General features: G+C 34.1%; 1 protein-coding gene across 4 annotated transcripts in view; it reads left to right on the top strand.

Moving 5' to 3' along the window:
- LRBA (LPS-responsive vesicle trafficking, beach and anchor containing) overlaps window positions 1-19,731 on the top strand; it is a 566,714-nt gene that overhangs the window by 387,714 nt on the left and 159,269 nt on the right. For all 4 annotated transcript variants that reach the window (XM_005871408.2, XM_014543868.1, XM_014543867.1 and 1 more), the window contains exons 41-43: window positions 13,874-13,991; window positions 16,070-16,172; window positions 19,203-19,318. In XM_005871408.2, coding sequence (XP_005871470.1) covers window positions 13,874-13,991; window positions 16,070-16,172; window positions 19,203-19,318 — 337 coding nt within the window. The remainder of the gene's footprint in view (window positions 1-13,873; window positions 13,992-16,069; window positions 16,173-19,202; window positions 19,319-19,731) is intronic.

Below are 19,731 nucleotides of genomic sequence, written 5' to 3'. Positions count from 1 at the left end.
CCCACCCCCCAGTCATACCCTCACCGCCCTATTGTCTGTGTCCATTGGTTAGGCTTATATGCGTGCATACAAGTCCTTTGGTTTATCTCTTCCCCTTACCCCCACTCTATAGAGTTAAGTACTGAGAACCTTAAAGGTCTGCAGAATGAATTAGGTGACTTCTTATCAGTCCTCTTGGTGACTATTTAGGTTGTGACTGGTTCCTGTTGCTAAAATAATGACCACAGGTATGTATCTGTGTGTCTACTGTAATGCTATTGAGATCTCTTTGCCGCTGTCTTCCTTTCAATAGTCCTTTGCTTATTTGGATGGATGCCTTTTTATTCCTTTCTACTGATTTCTTTGAGGTTAAGTTAATAGATATGAAAACACTTGGCTACAAGTAACTGAAACCCCAAATAAAAGTATTTTACAAAAATAGGAATTGTATTTCTCACCTAACAGATAGTTATTGATATGGTTCACCTGTTCAGTCATGCTCTCATTTATTTGAATCTTGTTTTGTTTCTATTTCTGAATATGTAAGATTAGTGAAACTCTGGACTCTGTTGCATTTACCAAGGTAATTTTACTCTATGAGTAGCTTTCTAGGTAGCCAGTCTCTCTCTCTCTAAATGGTTTGCTTCTTTCTTCTAATAGCAAGATAAGCGGCAAGAGAAAAGAGGTCAGAAATTTGAGAGGCTAAAATAAAGCTTATTTGAATATGAAAAGAGATGTATGCTTGTAATGGCTTTTGTTGTCTGCCACCTTAGAATACTATGGTTTACATACTTCTATTCAGATTGAAATTCGAGAGATTTAGAGGATGTCCTAGTGTAAAAGAGAAGTCAGATATAGGTATATATTGAACAGTTGGTGGTTTGCAAAACATAGGAAATATCTTTATCATTGTATTTCTGAATCTTGGTTGTTCAAACCTATGCCATAATGTTTTGATGACATTGTAACTATCTAAAAGGAAGAATCTACAGGAAAACAGAAACATCAGCTAAAGTGAGCCTGTGTTTCCTAGTATTGGTTGTGGAGCTATGTGGTTAGTTTGAATGATGACCTAATCTATGTCAGAGGCAGGTAGGCCATTTATCTAGGACACAGCCCATTTTCACACACACAGTCACTGAGGCTGAATTATTTGCTATCTCAATGGGTATTATAGATTGAACTTGAAACTCTGATAAATGGTCATCAAAGTAATGAATCTTTTGGACTATGAAAAAAGAACATAACTGAAAATATATGAAACCAAAATGTGTTCTCTTAGAAGGAAAAAAATAAAAAGTCAGAGTATGTCATCTGCTGCCTAAGGAACAGCATAAAATAATATTTTGTGCAGTTTTCCAGTATGTAGAACATGAAAAGTGCCTTCTGAGGCTCACTTTAGCTGATACATTACATAAAAACATTAAGAGAAAAAATTTGGTATACATCCATTTTCAGTAATACAGATTTTTAAATCTACTTAAAAAGAAGTTTGCCCTTAATAGAATTGAACCTGTATAATTGGACAACATTAAAGAGATCTTGAACTTTCTGAACAAATCTCAATATATATACAGACTACTCTCTATTTAGACACTTTGAATTAGTAACTTCTATAAAAATGATTGTTTCTCTGAGGTTCTGGGGTTGAGATGGGAAGAAGCTAAGAGGTCGTTTGGCCTTGGATGATTAGAATTCAGAGTTTTTATATGATTCGGTTATTTTGGGGGCAGAATAGCACCTTGTGAGCGAACCTAGGAATCTAACCAATATTTATAACATTGTTTCAATGGGACTAATTGCTAGTGTGTGGACTGGGTTTTGAAATATATCACGTTTGTAGGTTGAAGGGATTATCTGCCCTTAGCCTAAATACAAAACTCAACATTTTTTTCTTTTTGCTTATAATGCTGCTTACTGTATTTCTTCATGAGTGAAATGTATACCTACAACTGTAGAAGCCCTTAGTAAATGTAATACTAAGTTTAAGAAGCAAAGTCCATATTACTGATAAATGTACAAAATACCTGAATTGTGCTTTTGGGTTGGTTTATTTTTCCATTGAGTAGAGCACAGTGAAATCAGTGTTTATGTGTGTTGATCTTGGTTATTCCTTAGAAACTTTTGAATTCACAATTAGCCTGAGCATACCGTACCATGCCCAGTCCTCCCTTCATGTTTATTGAGGTAAAATTGTGTTGAAATAAACAGTGGAAGATGCCTGTGGTTTAATTGCTGTGAGGAAAAAAAAGTATGGATTGTAATCGTTTGCTTTGGGGTAAAGTGGTGTTGGGAAGGAAGGTAGTATGGATTGCTAGTGATCCAACTGTAAGGTAAAATCAATCTCTGCTACTACTATCCTGCTCCAGTTACCCCATTTTATGACTAAGTATATGAAGTGCTTATACGTAACTGCTCTGCTCTGTCCTGGGGTAATAAATACTACTCTATACTTGTCTTAACAAAGCTTGAAACAACCCTGAAAAGGAATAACCTGATCCACAAGTAAATTAGCTGTCTGCTAGAACAAACTTGACTTCTCTCTGCTGGAAGACAAAAAAAAAAACCTAAGGAAAATAATTGTGAGTCCTTATGGATAGGAATATTATTATTCAATATACAAAAAGTTACTTGAAATGCCAAGAAGCAGGTAAATGTGATTCTAGGAGAAAAATCACTCAATAGCAAGAGTCACAGAAGTGATAGAGATTATGGAATTTAAAAATGTATTTTTAATATATATTGTATTTTATATTTATAATCTCTCCATTCCAGAGGATGGACCTTAATTTCTAGGACAGTGGTTCTCAACCTTCCTGATGCCGCGACCCTTTAATACAGTTCCTCATGTTGTGGTGACCCCCAATTGCATTGTTACAAATTGAACATAATTAAAGCATAGTGATTAACCACAAAAACAATATGTAATTATATATGTGTTTTCCGATGGTCTTAGGCGACCCCTGTGAAAGGGTTGTTCAACCCCAAAGGGGTCGTGACCCACAGGTTGAGAACCGCTGCTCTGGGGGAAAGTTGTCGCTAGAGTAGTGACAACTTCCAAATAATAGAGTAAGGGAAGCAAATAATAGTAACTTTATTTATTACTAGAGGCCTGGTGCACGAATTTGTGCACAGGTGGGGTCCCTCGGCCTGGCCAGTGATTGGGGCTGTTCGGGGCTGCAGGAGGTTGGCCGGCGGGGGGAGGGGGCGCAGGAGGTTGGTTGTGGGAGCACACTGACCACCAGGGGGAAGCTCCTGCATTGAGCATCTGCCCCCTGGTTGTCAATGCATGTCATAGCAACCGGCCATTTGATCACTTAGGCTTTTATATATATATAGATTATTATTTTTTAATCCTCACCCGAGGATATTTTTTTCATTGATTTTTAGAGAGAGTGGAAGAGAGAGGGAAAGACAGAGAGAAATATCTATGTGAGAGAAGCACATAGATTGGTTGCCTCCTGCATAAGCTCCTACCAGGGCCCTGGCCGAGGAGGAGCCTGCAACCAAGGTAAGTGCCCTTGACTGGAATTGTACCCCGGACCCTTTGGTCTACAGGCCGACACTCTATCCAGTGAACCAAACTGGCTAGGGCAATAGTAAATTTGCAGATGTTACTTTAACCATGTGATGAATGTTACCATTACTAGTGATAGTTGGTGGATATCATATAACTACTTCATACGAAATGAGTATAGAGGCACTTCACTCTGTTGTTTTCCTAATGAAAACCTATAACCCCATTCTAATCCTGAGAAAAATAGACAAACCCAGATTAGGAACAGTCTATAGACTTTCCCAGCCAGTATTCTTCAAGATTATTAAAGTTACGAAAAGCGAGGCAAGACTGAGAAACTGTCACACACAGAGAAGACTGAGGCGACTTGAAAAGTAAATTCCTTCTGGTATTTCTTATTGGATCATAGAATAGAAAGAGGGCATTAATGGAGAGATTTGTAAAATCTAAATAAAATCTAGAGTTTAGTTAATGGTAAAAATGAGTAAAAGAAGAAAATAAAAGATTAATATGGAAAAATACTATTATAAATATACTCAAAATTTAATGCAAAACATGAACACCATAAGGAAACCTATAGGGAACCTCAATACAAAAATGGAAACTATAGCCCTGGCCGCTGTTTCCCAGTGGTTGAGTGTCAGCCTGTGGACGGAATGTTCGAAGGTTCGATTTCTGGTCAAGGTCATGTACCTGGGTTGCAGGTTTCAATTCCCATCTGCTACCCAGATCCTCTTCTCTCATACTTAACTGATATATTAACAATCTAGTGTGTATCCGTTCATATTTTTCTCCATTTTCATAGACACTTATGTGTTGTTTGGGCTTTTTTCATTGATTTAGAAAAATGAAATCCTGCAGTACACATTTCTTGGTGTGTTGCTTTTCTCACTCTACTATATATTGATGGTGGATATCTCCCAAGGCAGCTGAAGTAGCTTTTTTCATTCTTTTTAGTGAATGAAGAAGACATATCACACTTTTTCAACCATTTTCCTAATAACATGCATTGGATTTTACAGTCTTATTTTCCATTTTTGTTTTGTCAGTATGAAAAATGTGGCTATTTTAATTTTTGATAAATAATATAAGATTACTTTCCAAAGAGGTTTTAGATTTCATGTTTTCATTAGCAGTATATACATTTCTTGGTAAATACTTTTATACATCATTGCTAGATTTTATTAGTTTATGGCTTATTTAGACGTTCTCTATTTTTATTTAGTGATGGCATTGCCCATCAAGTTTCTTTTTTTAGACTCTTGCTTAAGTTTTCGGTATTAAAGTGGGGCTGACTATAAATGAATTATGGAGCTTCAAATTTTTTTTCCTTTGTCCTATAGTAATTTTTGTAATTTAAGGTTAGGTAAAGGTTAGCTGTGAACCTGTTCTGAGAGAAATTACCTTGCTATAATGATAGTAGCCAGCAAATATATTATAAATTAAGATTCTCAAATCACATGACTTACTAAATCAGTTTAAAGCACACAATGAGAAGAAAGGGAAGTGAGATGAACTAAGTTAATATACTTAGGATAGAATGCAAGCAGACTGGAAGAACTTAAATCCTGTTTATGCAACGTTGACGTGTCCTTTCTCTGCCTCATCAGCCTATTGATAGTATTATGCATACCCGTGTTTTGGTTTGAACTAGGGAATGCACACATGGAAAATGCCGCAGGCCAATGAAAACTACTTGCTCTATTGAAGAGTTGCAGCATCAAGTGTCCCTGACCACAGATGAATAGTTAGTTACTGCAAGCTAACAGTTTGTTTTGCCAAAAGTTCACCAATGAAGATATGAGACTCCCGGGCCAGAGACAAAGATCTTTCTTATAGCACAATTATGAGGTGACTAAGAGGGGTGCTATGGACAGAATTATGTCCCTCCCCCCTTCATATGTTGAAACTCTAACCCCCATTGTGACTATATATGGAGATAGGGTCTTTAGGAGATAATTAAGGTTTCATGAGGTCATGAGCTTGGCACCCGAATCCAATCAGACTGTTTTTGTAAAAAGGGGAAGAAAGATCTCCCCCTCTCTCCACTAGAGGATACTGTGATAAGGCAGAGATCTACGAGCCAGGAAGAAGGTTCTCTCCAGGAACCAGATCTGCTAGCACCTTGGCCTTGGACTTCTCAGTTTCCAGGACTGTGAGAAATATATTTCTGTAGTTCAAGCCATGCAGTCTGTGCTATTTTGTATGCAGTCTGAGCAGACTGAGACAAGAGACCCAGGTAGATACTGTGTACCCCAGTGAGTTTACATCCCAGTTGAGCAATGTCAATCTTCAAGAACCCTAAATGTGTACACTGGGCAGTAAAGTCTGGCCTTTGCTCCAAAAAGTGTCATTATCTTTATTATACTGGGCAATAAACAAACCTGCCCTTGGCTCTAAGGGAGACATTATCTGTCTCTTCCAAGGCTGTTCACTATACAAACTTGCATTTTGTTTTTTACTTCTGTACTCTGCTATGTTTGAAGAACAAAAGCACATTTCTTGAAGATACACTCTTTATTTAGCTTAAATAGCTTACTCACCAGAGAAAATTCCAATCATATTATATCTGCTACAGAGAGGTAAGTAGTTTAGCTACAGGCTGATACTACTCTAACTTGAAGCTTTGGTTCATATATCTAGGCAGGATTTTTGATAACAATCTGAGGCTGAGTTTGAATTCATAAGGTAAGAATTTGCATTGAGAAGAAAGAAAGTGCTCATTGATTGTTTTAACAGTATATATTATAGAACAATCTAATATATTTAAAATTAGACAGTTTTTATTAGTGCTGACTTAAATCCAACTCTTTGTTAAAGAGTAGAAAGCTCAACTTCAGAGAGTCAGTTTGTGAAATAATAGGCAAAAATACTTCATAACTTGATTTCAGTGACAATAGCATGTTACTGATATACGTTTTTGAGAAGTGATTAGGACTCTTTCCAAGCAAAATAGAAAAATTATTGCCCAGCCAGTGTAGCTCAGTGTTTGAGTGTTGACTTATGAACCAGGAGGTTACAGTTCAGTTCCCAGTCAGGGCACATGGCCTGGGTTGCAGGCTCAATCCCCAGTAGGGGGCGTGCAGGAGGCAGCCAATCAATGATTCTCTCTCATCATTGATGTTTCTTCTTTTTTTTTTTATTTTTTTTTATTGCTAAAAGTATTACAAAGGGTATTGCATATGTGTCCTTTTTTTTCCCCCTGCCCTTGACAATCCCCTGCCCTCCCTTACCCCCCAGTGTCTTATGTCCATTGGTTTTGCTTATATGCATGCATACAAGTCCTTCGGTTGATCTCTTACTCCCCTCCCTTCTGCCCCCCAACCCTCTCTGGCCTTCCCACTGCAGTTTGACAATCAGTTTGAGGCAGCTCTGCCTCTGTATCTATTATTGTTCAAAAGTTTGTAATGGTCTTTATTATCCATGAATGAGTGAGATCATGTGGTATTTTTCCTTCATTGACTGGCTTATTTCACTTAGCATAATGCTCTCCAGTTCCATCCATGCTGTTGCAAATGGTAAGAGTTCCTTCTTTTTTACAGCAGCATAGTATTCCATCGTGTAGATGTACCACAGTTTTCTAATCCATTCATCTACTGATGGGCACTTAGGCTGTTTCCAAATCTTAGCTATGGTGAATTGTGCTGCTATGAACATAGGGGTGCATATATCCTTTCTGATTGGTGTTTTTGGTTTCTTGGGATATATTCCTAGAAGTGGGATCACAGGGTCAAATGGGAGTTCCATGTTTTGTTTTTTGAGGAAACTCCATACTGTCTTCCATAGTGGCTGCACCAGTCTGCATTCCCACCAGCAGTGCACGAGTGTTCCTTTTTCTCCACATCCTCTCCAGCACTTGTCGTTTGTTGATTTGTTGATGATAGCCATTCTGACAGGTGTGAGATGGTACCTCATTGTTGTTTTGATTTGCATCTCTCGGATGATTAGTGACTTTGAGCATGTTTTCATATGTCTCTTGGCTTTCTGAATGTCCTCTTTTGAAAGGTGTCTATTTAGGTCCTTTGCCCATTTTTTGATTGGATTGTTTATCTTCCTTTTGTTAAGTTGTATGAGTTCCCTATAAATGTTGGAGATTAGGCCCTTATCAGATATAATGTTGGCAAATATGTTCTCCCATTGATGTTTCTATCTCTCCCTCTTCCTTCCTCTCTGAAATCAATAAAAATATATTTTAAAAAAATAAATTATCATTTATATTACTGTTTTCCCCATATCATACCTGTAAGGAAAATTTAAATATAGATATAAATACAAAGTTAGGCATAAGTGTTAAACCATTTTGGGGGGAAATTAGCTAATGTAAGGAAATGTTTTAGCCTTTCTCTTATTTTAAGAATATAGATTAATACATAAATTTATGCATATTTATGCTTAACTTACCATATTAATAAAATGAAAGAGTATTGGTGTAATTATCTTATCAAGGCATTTTTTTTTAATTAGACAAAACTCTTTACTGGATAAAGGTAATAAAAACTTGCTAAGGCACCAGACTATATCTTTTAGTAACACTTTATTACTTCAAAACATTGAGATTTTTTTTCTGCAGATAAAAGGTAATTCCTTTATCACTTATGCTAAAATCAGATGGATGTTCATACTTTGTTTATAATAAAGTTGACTTGGTTTCTTTGTTTCATTATGTTTATATCTTAAAAGGTACCTCCAAACCCATATATTTCTATTTTAATTTAGGTAGTTATCTAAGTTCAATCTACTCTTTTTCTGAAAATTTAATACCTAGCTTTTTACTTCATGTACTGCTATGAAAAATAAAGTAAGATGCAGTCATGGTCCTTAATATTGTTCTTGAATATTCTTTTGTGGTTTATTTTTGATTCTTCTTTAAAAAAAAAAGTAATCAGACTGCAGATATAGTTTCTTACAAATAAACGAAATTAAAAATTAGTAGGATGATTGATAAATACCTTCTTTGTTCTGCTTCTTCATGACCATATTTGGCTTTTGACTCATTATGATACATATTAAATGTTCAATAAATGATTGCTTTTATGCTACATCATTTATAATGTAAATTATTTTTTAGCTGAAGAATATTGAAAATAAAACAGAACTAACTAAAGATTGTGAATTATTTACAGGCCAAAGGCTTAAAGGTGCATCACTCCAGCACAAATATTAAATTATGAAATGGGAATTTCAGTTTGCCATAAATCTGTCTGCCATAGCAGCTTAAAATAAAATAGTCTTGCCCATCTAAAGCAACATCAATTTGCCAGTCAGTGCTTCATGTATCAAAGAACGTTCTGTGAAAATATCAATATCATTGGTTAATATAAATGAAATTAATTTTTAAAGCTGGGCTAAAGGTTGACATCTGAAAAATTGCATTACTTTGCAGAAGAGAAATTTCTGTCTTGTAGTGAAATTTCAGGTCATGAGGGCAAGTAATTTTCACAATCTTCAATGGGAGCCAGTGAAATATGAACTTCATTGTCACCTAGCCCCAAAGCGATAAGATAAAATGAGCTGATACATCATTTGCTGTGGTTTTATCATCTCCCTCAGTAATTGGAAGAGAAAACATAAGAGTGTATGTGTTTGTATGCTCCCCACTTGTCCCTCCCAGCTGCCCCATCATCCACACCCAGGCTAAAACCATTTTAGCCCAATCAATACAGAGGTCACATAGCATTTTATTTATATATTTTTTATTTTTCATACTGACTAAACTGCCAAGTAGAACATTAGAGTAATGAATATGTTTAATTGAATTTGTCACCCATGAAAATACGAAGGAGAATACTGTACTGCATCATAGTACTAGTAAACAGAAGGAGGAAATTTACTATAGAGATGAAAAAAAAATTACTCATAATTTAAAAGTTAATTTTCTGTTGTATTTGTAACTTCCATATTTTTGTTAGCATCATTCTGTATTTTTTTCAAAGTATGCTGATAATATACTTAATAACAAAATTGCCATGTTATAGTTTACATCACAGTAAACTGTATGTCATACATCACAGTAAACTAAATGTCATTTTTACATTTAAAAAGGACCTTTAAGTTTTATTCTTATATCTGAAAACTTAAAACTAAAAGTCAAATGGTTGGTGATGAAGTAAATTCTAAACCAAGTAGAATTCAATGTTTCTAGAAAAAATTAAGTGCTTTGCTTTGACACCAAGTTTCAGAGGAAATTGTATGCAATAAAAATCTAAAAGCTATGTTAATAATAGAGTAGTGTAACTTTCAAGTACTTGCATAAAATTACTTTAAATTACTTTGGTAAAATTATTATAAATAAAACATTTACACATATATTTAGTGGTGAGTTGATATTGAATGTTTTCAACATGGGTTTTTATTTTAAATACTATTTTATTAACGTATAATTCTTGTGACTAATTTATAATTGTATTCTATAAAATGGAATATGATGGAATATGAATGTTTTCTAGACTTTCCTAGTAGTGGTGTTATTACTTAATTGATGGCATAATTAGTTTGTATTTTGTATACTAAGTTTAAAACATTTTTCTTGATGTTAGATATATCCTTATTCTGGAAATGGTTTTGTTGTGAAAATTAAGTACTTAAATTTTGTTAGTGTATATTATCTGATTTTCTGTTATCAGATTGTTCAAAAGTCAATATGGAATTATCAGAAAGTAAAACCTCTCCAAATATTGGCTAATATTTGGGACTAGGATATGTAATGTAGCTTTAACCATTAAGGATAATATTATAAAAATATAACACTCCCAAAATATTTTTAAGGTAAAATATGTTATCACTTTTTAATATAATTGCCTTACAAAAAGAACTTTAACACATTTAAAATTTATTGGTGGTAGTTTTTTTTTTTTTTTAACAAAACCTTTTTCTTTCCTTTTTGTGAAACAAATATTGCTTTATTTTCAGAGACTAATTTAACTCTACTTTTAAAAATGCCTGATATTCATGCAGTTGGGCAATAAAGGCATGTTTGTATTTTTCTTCTTTCATAAGGAAGAGAAAATAGATGAAGGTTTTTATTTGGATACACTCATAAGCTTTGCAAACTGAATGGTTAATGGAAAAGTAAAAAAAGAAAATGCTTTACTTTCAAGTCAGTAAATGCAACAGGGTGAAGAAGTTTTCATATGTATTCATAGGATCCTATTTGAAGGGTAGAAGGAGGAAATGTGTGTATTAGTGGGGGTGAATAACATATTTTTTCAGATATAAATTTTAAAGAAGATATGGTAGCTTTTTTCAATGTAAAGAAATAGTATATATGTGTGTTTGTATTTAAAATTAAATACTGTTCTTTCCTCTCTAATTCCCTCACGTCAGCATTTAACTAATAAACCATCTTGTTGAAACAAATTATTAAAAAGTGAAAATTGAATTTTCTGCTAATAATACTACTCCCAATATTAAAACAAAGTGGTAAACATTTAAAGACAGTGCTGTGAGCTTAAGCTTTCAAGCTATTCTGGACTTGGGGTCATAACTGCAGAGCAATGGTAATGATACGGTTTCCATAGCAACTGATTCATTGGAGGGCTAGACCTCTGTCTAGGGTGCTGTCAGTGGATGTGGAGTTTCAGTGAACAGAAAGTCCCAAAGAAGGGTCTGCTTCTACCTAATCCAGTTTTAATTGAACCCTAGAGACTTTGAAGTGAAGCCTCAGACCAGGAATATACTATTCTGATAAGAAATAAACCTCTTCCTTAGCTAGGCCTCAGCTGCTTTTCAGTACTGGCACCTTTTCCTAATGAATTCTTTAAAGAAATGTTATTGTATCCATTTCAGCTAGTAATTCTGTTAGTTAAGAGAGTCTTTGTTTCTATTTAAAACCCTAGCTATCTTTACCATAAGTATAGATTTTAATTTTTTTGAAGACGGTAGTTTTTGTGTGTATATAAATTTTCAGTTTTTGATACCTTTGGCAAGTTTAAATAATTTTCTTTCTCTCCTATTTCTCTTCCTCAGAGTTTTAAAAAATTAACAGACCTGCTTATATTTAACTTTGGAAGCACACTGTCATATATTCAATATGACACCATTTGTCAGATTTGAAAACAGTACAAAAAATGCTGGATGTTATTTACAAATATACATGTACTAATAGTATAAAAACTTACATGGGAACAATAAGCCTCAAACCAAGGGTAGTGATTGGCTCTGACAAAATAGGAAAATGGGATCAGGAAGGGTTATACATGGGAATTTCAATACTATCTGAAATGCTTTATTAGTTTCTTAAATGTATGCAATAATGTGGCAAAATGTTAGGATTTTATAAGGTTGAGTAGTGGGTACCTGGGGCTCATATAATTTTCTGTAATTTTGAATAGGTTTGACATTTGGTAATAAAAAAAATTTTTTGGGGAGCATGCCACTTGCTGTATTTTAAGTAGATTTAAAAAAAATCTTTACTGCTTAATGGAATGGGATATAAATTGAATTTTTTGATTAATTGGAAAATGATTTTAATACATTGAAAACTGATATAATAATGTTTTAGTATACTTATCTTAGTTAAAAATTGGAGTATCCTGAAATATATTTAAATCTTTAGTTGGATGACCATGCTCTTGCAATGATTGACATCACCATCATGAGCAACAGGTCTTATTATATAGCTCTATAGGTATAAAAGATGGACTTTTCAGACCAGTGTGTGATATTCTTAACATATCACACAGCTGAAAGACTCCCCTGTTTTCTTTTGATTTTCCTCTTTCACCAGTAACCCAAGTGCAGGAAAAACAAATGTAGTTTATTATAATTTCTGATGAGTTGAGTTCTAGTTTAACAGACATTTAAAACCCTTTTTTAGAAATGTGACAATGTGCCATTTATGTAAATTCTGGACTTTGGGATTTGAAAACCTGGAAGTATTCCAGACTCTTCCACTAACTTCCCAAGTGACTTTGTTTTAAGTATTGAACTTGCCTGGGTTTAGTTTCCTTACTAGTAATTGTTGGATAGATGGGAGTATGTGTTACAGAACATATATTGGATTCTCTCCAATTTGATAAGTCTAGGGTGACAAACTCAAATGCCAGTGGAAACTAGAGAGATGATAGTAAATGAATGAAAGAGTGGAAACTGCAAAAATGGAGAGTGCATGCCGGTTTCACCATGTGGCATATAATTCTAGATTTGCAGATAACTTCACTTTTTCCTGAGAAACAAAAAAATCTGAATTTCTATATCCATTTTCTCATGGACTTTCAACTACTTGAAATTTTGTTAAATATCATACGGCTCAAACAAAAGGAATATGGGCCATATACGGAAGTTAGGCTACCATTAATTCATTGATTTAATTATTCACAAACATCTATCTTGTGTCAGATAATGTTATAGGAAATGGCAATAGAGTGTATTCAAAGTCTTTGCTCTGGTAGAACTTAGATTGTAGGAAAAATTCTTACTATTCATTACTTTTCTTCTCTTTGCTTATTCCATCTTTGTCCCTACAATGCAGTGTCATAATCGAATTTTGTTTTATTTGTACTTTTTTATAGTTTTTACTTTTGAGAGATATAGCTTAAATGTTTAATTTGCTTTTATGGGTTTTCACCAGGTTTTGATAGCAAACACATCTCATTTTCTTTATTAATATTATATGAAGTACTGTTGTAGAGAAATTCCACATCTGGTTTTTCTTCAACACCTTCATAGTTAAGCTTTTGAAATGAACTTTAAAAAAAAAAAGAAAACGTGAATAACAAAGCGACAAAGTGGCTTAGGACTAAAGACAGGATTACTTTTAGTTGGCAAAGCATTCTAAGCTACTGCATCTGTCACATGGGATGACAAGAATTGTAACAAGTTACTCTGACAACCATCTACTCCATAGAGAGATTATGCTGAGTTCATTTGCAGGTTTGTGTTTAGCCTGGCTGACAAAATGATACTTAACCTCTTATACAGTCACTCTTTGTGCTTTCTGAATGAGTGACTGTTTCCTTAACAGTGACCTTAAAAGTGTGATTTTTAAAAAAGTTATGCACTTCAATATATTTTTAAAAATATGTAAAAAGTAATTCTGGGTCCATTAAAATCACATTATATGTAACTGAATTGTATATGTGATCTTTTCAGGTGTTCCTTCTTTTTAAAGTTTTACCTAAAATTTTCCATGATATGACTCAAAAATCAGTCACTAAATAATGCAGTATACATTTCCTGAAAAGAAATAAATGATATCACTGCTTTAGGAAGCCCCCAACTGTATTTATAAGTAGCTGTTTTATAATTTTACTCTGCTTCCTTTCCATAAGTTGCAATCTATATTTTTAGTCTCCTTCCAAATTATTTTAATAACTGTTCATTCAATTCTTAGAAATTATACTGTTTTTTACTTACTTGGGATTATTTTTTCCTCACTAGATCCTGGCATATACAGAAGGGCTTCATGGAAAATGGCTGTTTACAGAGATACGATCAATCTTTTCTCGTCGTTATCTTTTGCAAAATACAGCCCTGGAGATCTTTATGGCAAACAGAGGTAATATGTTGCAGAAGTCTATTGTTACAAAACTAACCTCCATCTCTTTGCATTTCGTTTTTTAATAGTATATCATGTTGTTTCCATTTTGATAGTGTTTTGTAGTCCAGCCCCTGCCCTGCTGAACTCTTTTTTGACCCACTTGCATCTTCATGGCTTTTACCCCCTTGGTCATTCTAAGAATTTTTTTGTAGTAGTTTTATTTTTCTGGCCATGTAACATATTAGTTCAAAGCTTTATAAATATGGGAAATTACTAAGCATTTAATCACTTCTGGAATTTGATGTCCTCAATATTGCTCTGATAGTGGAGCTCCTTCTGGGAGGTGGCTTCATTTGGAGAGGGGAAAAGGGTAATCAAATGATTCATACATTTATTTAAACTTTGGTCTAATCTATTGCCATTTATAAAGTGACCATCAGAATATGGTACTGAACTGCTCTGGTTGCTTTGTATTTCATCATTCTTGAAAGAACTAAAATTTAATTTGTGGGTTTAAAATGGAACTTGGTGAAATTCATTAAGACAAGAGAAACAAGGTCAACTTGACAAAGGTATTGTTCAGTGTGAGTGGAGGCATTTAAGAGAGAATATGTAAAACTTTAGTGCCTTATTGCACATACTCTCTGTACATAAGTAGGTTGAAGTTTTCTTGTTTTCACTTTCTATAATCTACAAGTTGTCAGTTTCAAAATCTACACATAATAATATAGTCCACGCACACTTTTTCTTTTTTCCTATATGAAATCATGTGTCTTTAGGGAATACAGGTTTCTTTAGGTAAAGATATCTTTCCCTTTCCTGTTTGGTCTCTTCCCCTGCACATACATCTTTTTCCTAGTGTAAACATTATTCTTCCAGGCAAATAATCAAGTGAATGTTTCACATTTTAGTTCAGTCTGCATTCTTGCTGCCCCAAAGGGCTTTCAGCCTTGTAGTATTTATTGCTTGTTCATTCTCATTCATTTTTTCTTCTTTGAAATTTCTTATACATCCTTGCTTTGTATGTGTGTTTTTCTATTGCCTTTCCCGCTTGATCTTGGTCATCTGCCATAGTCCCTGATAGTTTTCCTTTTGTTTTGTATTTTTCTCCAGTATTGAGCATAATAATGGATACACAAGGAAGCATTATTAACAAAGCATGTTGGGTATATATTTGACAGTTCTAAATGTTTTAGGTGTTTAGTGAATGATCATGTACTCTTTTACCTGAAACATGTTGGTAATTCCAGTGTTTGAAAGCTACACCAAATTGAAAAAAGTTTTTGGCCATAAGTATTTTTTAGGCTTGATCACTCACAGCTAATACCTGATACTGAAATTAATATAATTAATATAATTGAAATTTTAAGACTGACCAAAATAATATTTTCTAAATTCTTCCTCATGATTTTATGACTGTTATTTTCATATTTTAAAAATACAAATTTACCAATGTCTAGTAAATTAACATTTATATACTGAGTATGTTTACATATATTGATGTACATGTTTTGATACTCTCAAAATATGTACTTACTAAAATAGAAATGATCAGAAAGCATTTAAATTTGATTATTAACCATAGAGGAAAAATTTTCCTTCAGGTCACACATTATTCTGGATTATATGAACACATAAAATGTAAACATATAAACATTATAAAAAGAATATTTTTAAAATTGTTCATCCTTGGAAATAAAATTTGTAGTCTTTTTGGTGTTAGATTGTTACCATATATAGTTAAAATTTTAAACAGTTTTTTATAGAAATTCATAGATATGTAGTTAACTTGCCAAAATTCAGTTTTGTAAATTAAACTTGTAGCTAGGTAATCTCAGTTTCATGTCACAGTAACGCAACAACAATCTGACAGCATTTAGGAAGGAGCTGTCTAAGGTATGAGTTTATAAGCAAAATGAATATTACCTCTGATATATTAATATTAAAACTTGAATGCACTATGATAAAAGTAATATGCCAAGAATTGTATTTAATAAATATCTGGATTAAGAGTAAATATTTTATCAGATCAAAAAGTCTATATACTAGAAAGGAAATCATTCTGTGTTCTAATTTTTGAAAATTATTTTCCATAGTTGCTGTAATGTTCAACTTCCCAGACCCTGCAACAGTCAAGAAAGTGGTTAACTACTTACCTCGTGTTGGTGTTGGAACATGTTTTGGATTGCCTCAAACCAGGTACTCTTTTATATGAGAAAAATGTGGAAAATAATCTATATTAATATGTGTCCTTGTTTTGAAATGCATAAGCTTGTGTTTTATGTTTCATAGTGAATGATGATTATTAGTCTATTGTTTTATTTTGAGCCAACTGAACTTCTGTCTGAAGAAACTAGAAAAAGAGGAGCAAATGTAAACCAAAGTGAGCTGGAAAAAAAAAAGCATGAAGGCAGGACATCAATGAAAAGTAAAAATAATAAAGAAAAATTGATGTAATGAAAAGTTGTTTTTCTGTAAAGATTAAACAAAAATATAAAACTTATAAACAAAGAGAAAGAAAATACTAATTACCAATATCAAGAATGAGAGACTATCACTATTATCTTCTCTGATAGTAGGTACTGATTCATCATCAATACAATTTTGTTAACAAATTGAAAAGTGAAGAGAACCAGTGGGATTTTTCTGTTGATTGCTTTAAACCTATTAGCTGTAGAAATTTAGTTTACTTTTAGCATACCTAATTTTGTATTGATTTGAGTTGTTTTTTATTAGTGTTTATTTCAATTTTTTACAGTAATATCTTGTTACAAATGCACTTGAAATAGAATGAATAAACAACAGTCAGGATGTTAGTCATCCTGAGGCTGGATGATTGTCCAAGGTGAAGCCCCTCTTGGCAGTGTTCCCCACCAAGTCCACCTCTCCACAGGCTGCTTGACTGTCTGCATGACTGGGAACTTAATTTACTCAGAGCAAGTTATCCGAGAAAATGCAAGGCAGATGCCCCAGTTTCTTCTCTATGACCTACCCTTGATAGTACTGTGCCCTCATTTTTGCTACATTCTATTTGTTACAAGTGAGTCATTAAATGAAGCTCATGTGCCCTGGCCAGTGTTACTCAGTGGTTAGAATGCAGGCCATGTACCAATGGGTCTTGGGTTTGACTCCCAGTCAAGGGCACCTGCCTGGGTTGCAGGTTTCATAGTAGAGGCACATATGGGAGGCAACCAATCAATGTGTGTCTCTCTTTCTCTTTCTCTTCTCCTTCCTCTTTTCTCATCCCCTCCCTCTTCCTTCCCTTTCACTCTTTAAACTCAGTGGACAAAATATCCTCAGGTGAGGATTAACAACAACAACAAAAAATACAGCCTAGGCTCTAGGGAAGAGGAATCAAACTTCACCTTTTAAAGAGGAAGTATCAAAGAATTTGTGGACATGCTTTAAAACTACTAATGATCACTGCTTTTAAGTAAACAGGGCACATAAAGAGGCCCCTCTGGGTTATAAGCAATAGTTGCTTTACAATGCAAATCAGTTAATTTTATAATGTAACTAGATGCCCGCTGCACGAAATTCATGCAAGAGTAGGCATTCCTTCCCCCAGCTGCCGGCACCGGCTTCCCTCCAGCACCCAGGAGCCGGGCTTCTCACCGGCACCCGAGACCTGGGCTTCCCTTGCAGAGGGAGGTGCCACCCACCCACTGTAGCCTACTGATGGGTGGCCTGGGCCTCCCTCTTTGGGGCAATCGTGGAGCCCCCAATTGATCGCCCCGCCAGCCAGTGGCCTGAGCCTCCCTCCATGGGGCGATCATGGGGCGATGGCTAGTCCCCCAACCAATCCCGTCACACCTGCCTTGGCTGGCCTGGTGCCAGTGGGTGTCATAGCATGGTCAGGATTTGCATATTACGCTTTTATTATGTAGGTTGGGGAATTTAAGGGTTCAGAAGGAAGCAGCTCAGAATTGTATAGATTTCCTTATCTTAATAATAAAAGATTTATTTTTTTCTATTGTAAAAAGGTTTTATTTATCACCTAATAATGTGTTATCATACTTGGGAATTTTAGTAATGTTTTCCTATAGTTAAAGCTAAAAGACTTAACTCAATAAATCCGCCACTTAAATAGATTTTCAGCACTTACAATGGTATATTTTATATTCATACAATGGAATACTGTTTAGCAATCAAAATAGACGAACAACTAATACATGCCAGCACATTGATGAACCTCAAAAACATTTGTGGTTAGTGAAAGAAGCCTGATGCAAAAGACTACATGATTCTAATTCTATTGATCTGACATGTCCAGAAAAGGCAAGTTTATAGAGACAAAAAGCAAATTGATAGTTGCCTAGACCTGGGGATAGGAATGGTGATTAACTATAAATAGGCCCAAGGCAAGTTTTTATGGTGATGAAAATGTTCTCAAGTGCACTGTGGTGACAATTGCACAATTCTAGAAATGTAATTTTAAAAAATCATTGAATAGTATACTTAATAATAGGTAAATTTTATGGTATGTAAATTACACCTTTGTAAATAAAGCTATTTAAAAAATAGCTACCTTGTCCTGAGTTATAGAAGAACTGTGACAACATACTTACCTGAAATTCTATGCCCTGAATAGAATAATTAATCCTGCTACTGATTTCCCAGTGCTTCTTATTACTGGTTGGTTGTATCCATCGTTATTTACATTGCATCAAGAAAACAGAAAACTTCATCTTCTATTAAGATGTATAAAAAAAAATAATTTTTTTTAACCTCTATCCTACCCTTGAATAGACCACTAAAGAGTTTACTATCCTCTTTTCCCTGTTACAAAGGGTATGCAAACATAATATTTAGCTGTATGAGGACAAATGTGTTATCTTTATGTAATGACTATTAAGATTGATAAAAATATTAATACAATTTTATATGTATTTTTAAGGTACTATAATTCCTTTTATATCAATAAAGCAGTGAATTATTAATTATCCTATTATTAATCAACCTATGGAGCCTAGATATTATAATGGCATTGTAATAAAAGCTTACCTTAATGAATAGAACATGTATAATAGACCTGTGGCTAGTCCACATCATTTGTTTAACCATTAATTGTAGATGGAAACATCTCTAGTACTCATTAGTATAACATAAATAGAACTTTTCAGAATATACTGGTATCATTTTGAATAAGTAAAGATATTCATGATTTATTATTGTGGTATAATCTTAAGTTCAAATTGATTCTACATCAATTTCCTTTTTTTTTAACAGGCGTATCTCATTAGCTAGTCCACGTCAACTTTTTAAAGCTTCTAATATGACTCAGCGATGGCAGCACAGAGAGATTTCAAACTTCGAGTACTTGATGTTTCTCAACACAATAGCAGGTAACCTAAGCTCACATGTTGACTTATTTCAAAGAGTAAACTGTTTACTGTGACATGATTAGATTATTTTGATTACTGATATATGTAGCTTATTTTTATTTTTATTATTACTAAGTAAATATACCTTATCAAGAGTAATTTTGATAATTGAGTTTAAAGGTTTGTATACGAACAGTTGGCTACTTGAGAAAAATAAAAAATGGGTATAGCCGAAACCGGTTTGGCTCAGTGGATAGAGCGTTGGCCTGCGGACTGAAAGGTCCCAGGTTCGATTCCGGTCAAGGGCATGTACCTTGGTTGCGGGCATATCCCCAGTAGGAGGTGTGCAGGAGGCAGCTGATCGATGTTTCTCTCTCATCAATGTTTCTAACTCTCTATCTCTCTCCCTTCCTCTCTGTAAAAAATCAATAAAA

Source organism: Myotis brandtii, unplaced genomic scaffold (genome assembly GCF_000412655.1).
Source record: "Myotis brandtii unplaced genomic scaffold, ASM41265v1 scaffold34, whole genome shotgun sequence".
NCBI lineage: Eukaryota > Metazoa > Chordata > Mammalia > Chiroptera > Vespertilionidae > Myotis > Myotis brandtii.
The sequence above is the reverse complement of the archived record's forward strand: the minus strand, read 5'-3'. Positions and strand labels throughout refer to the sequence as shown.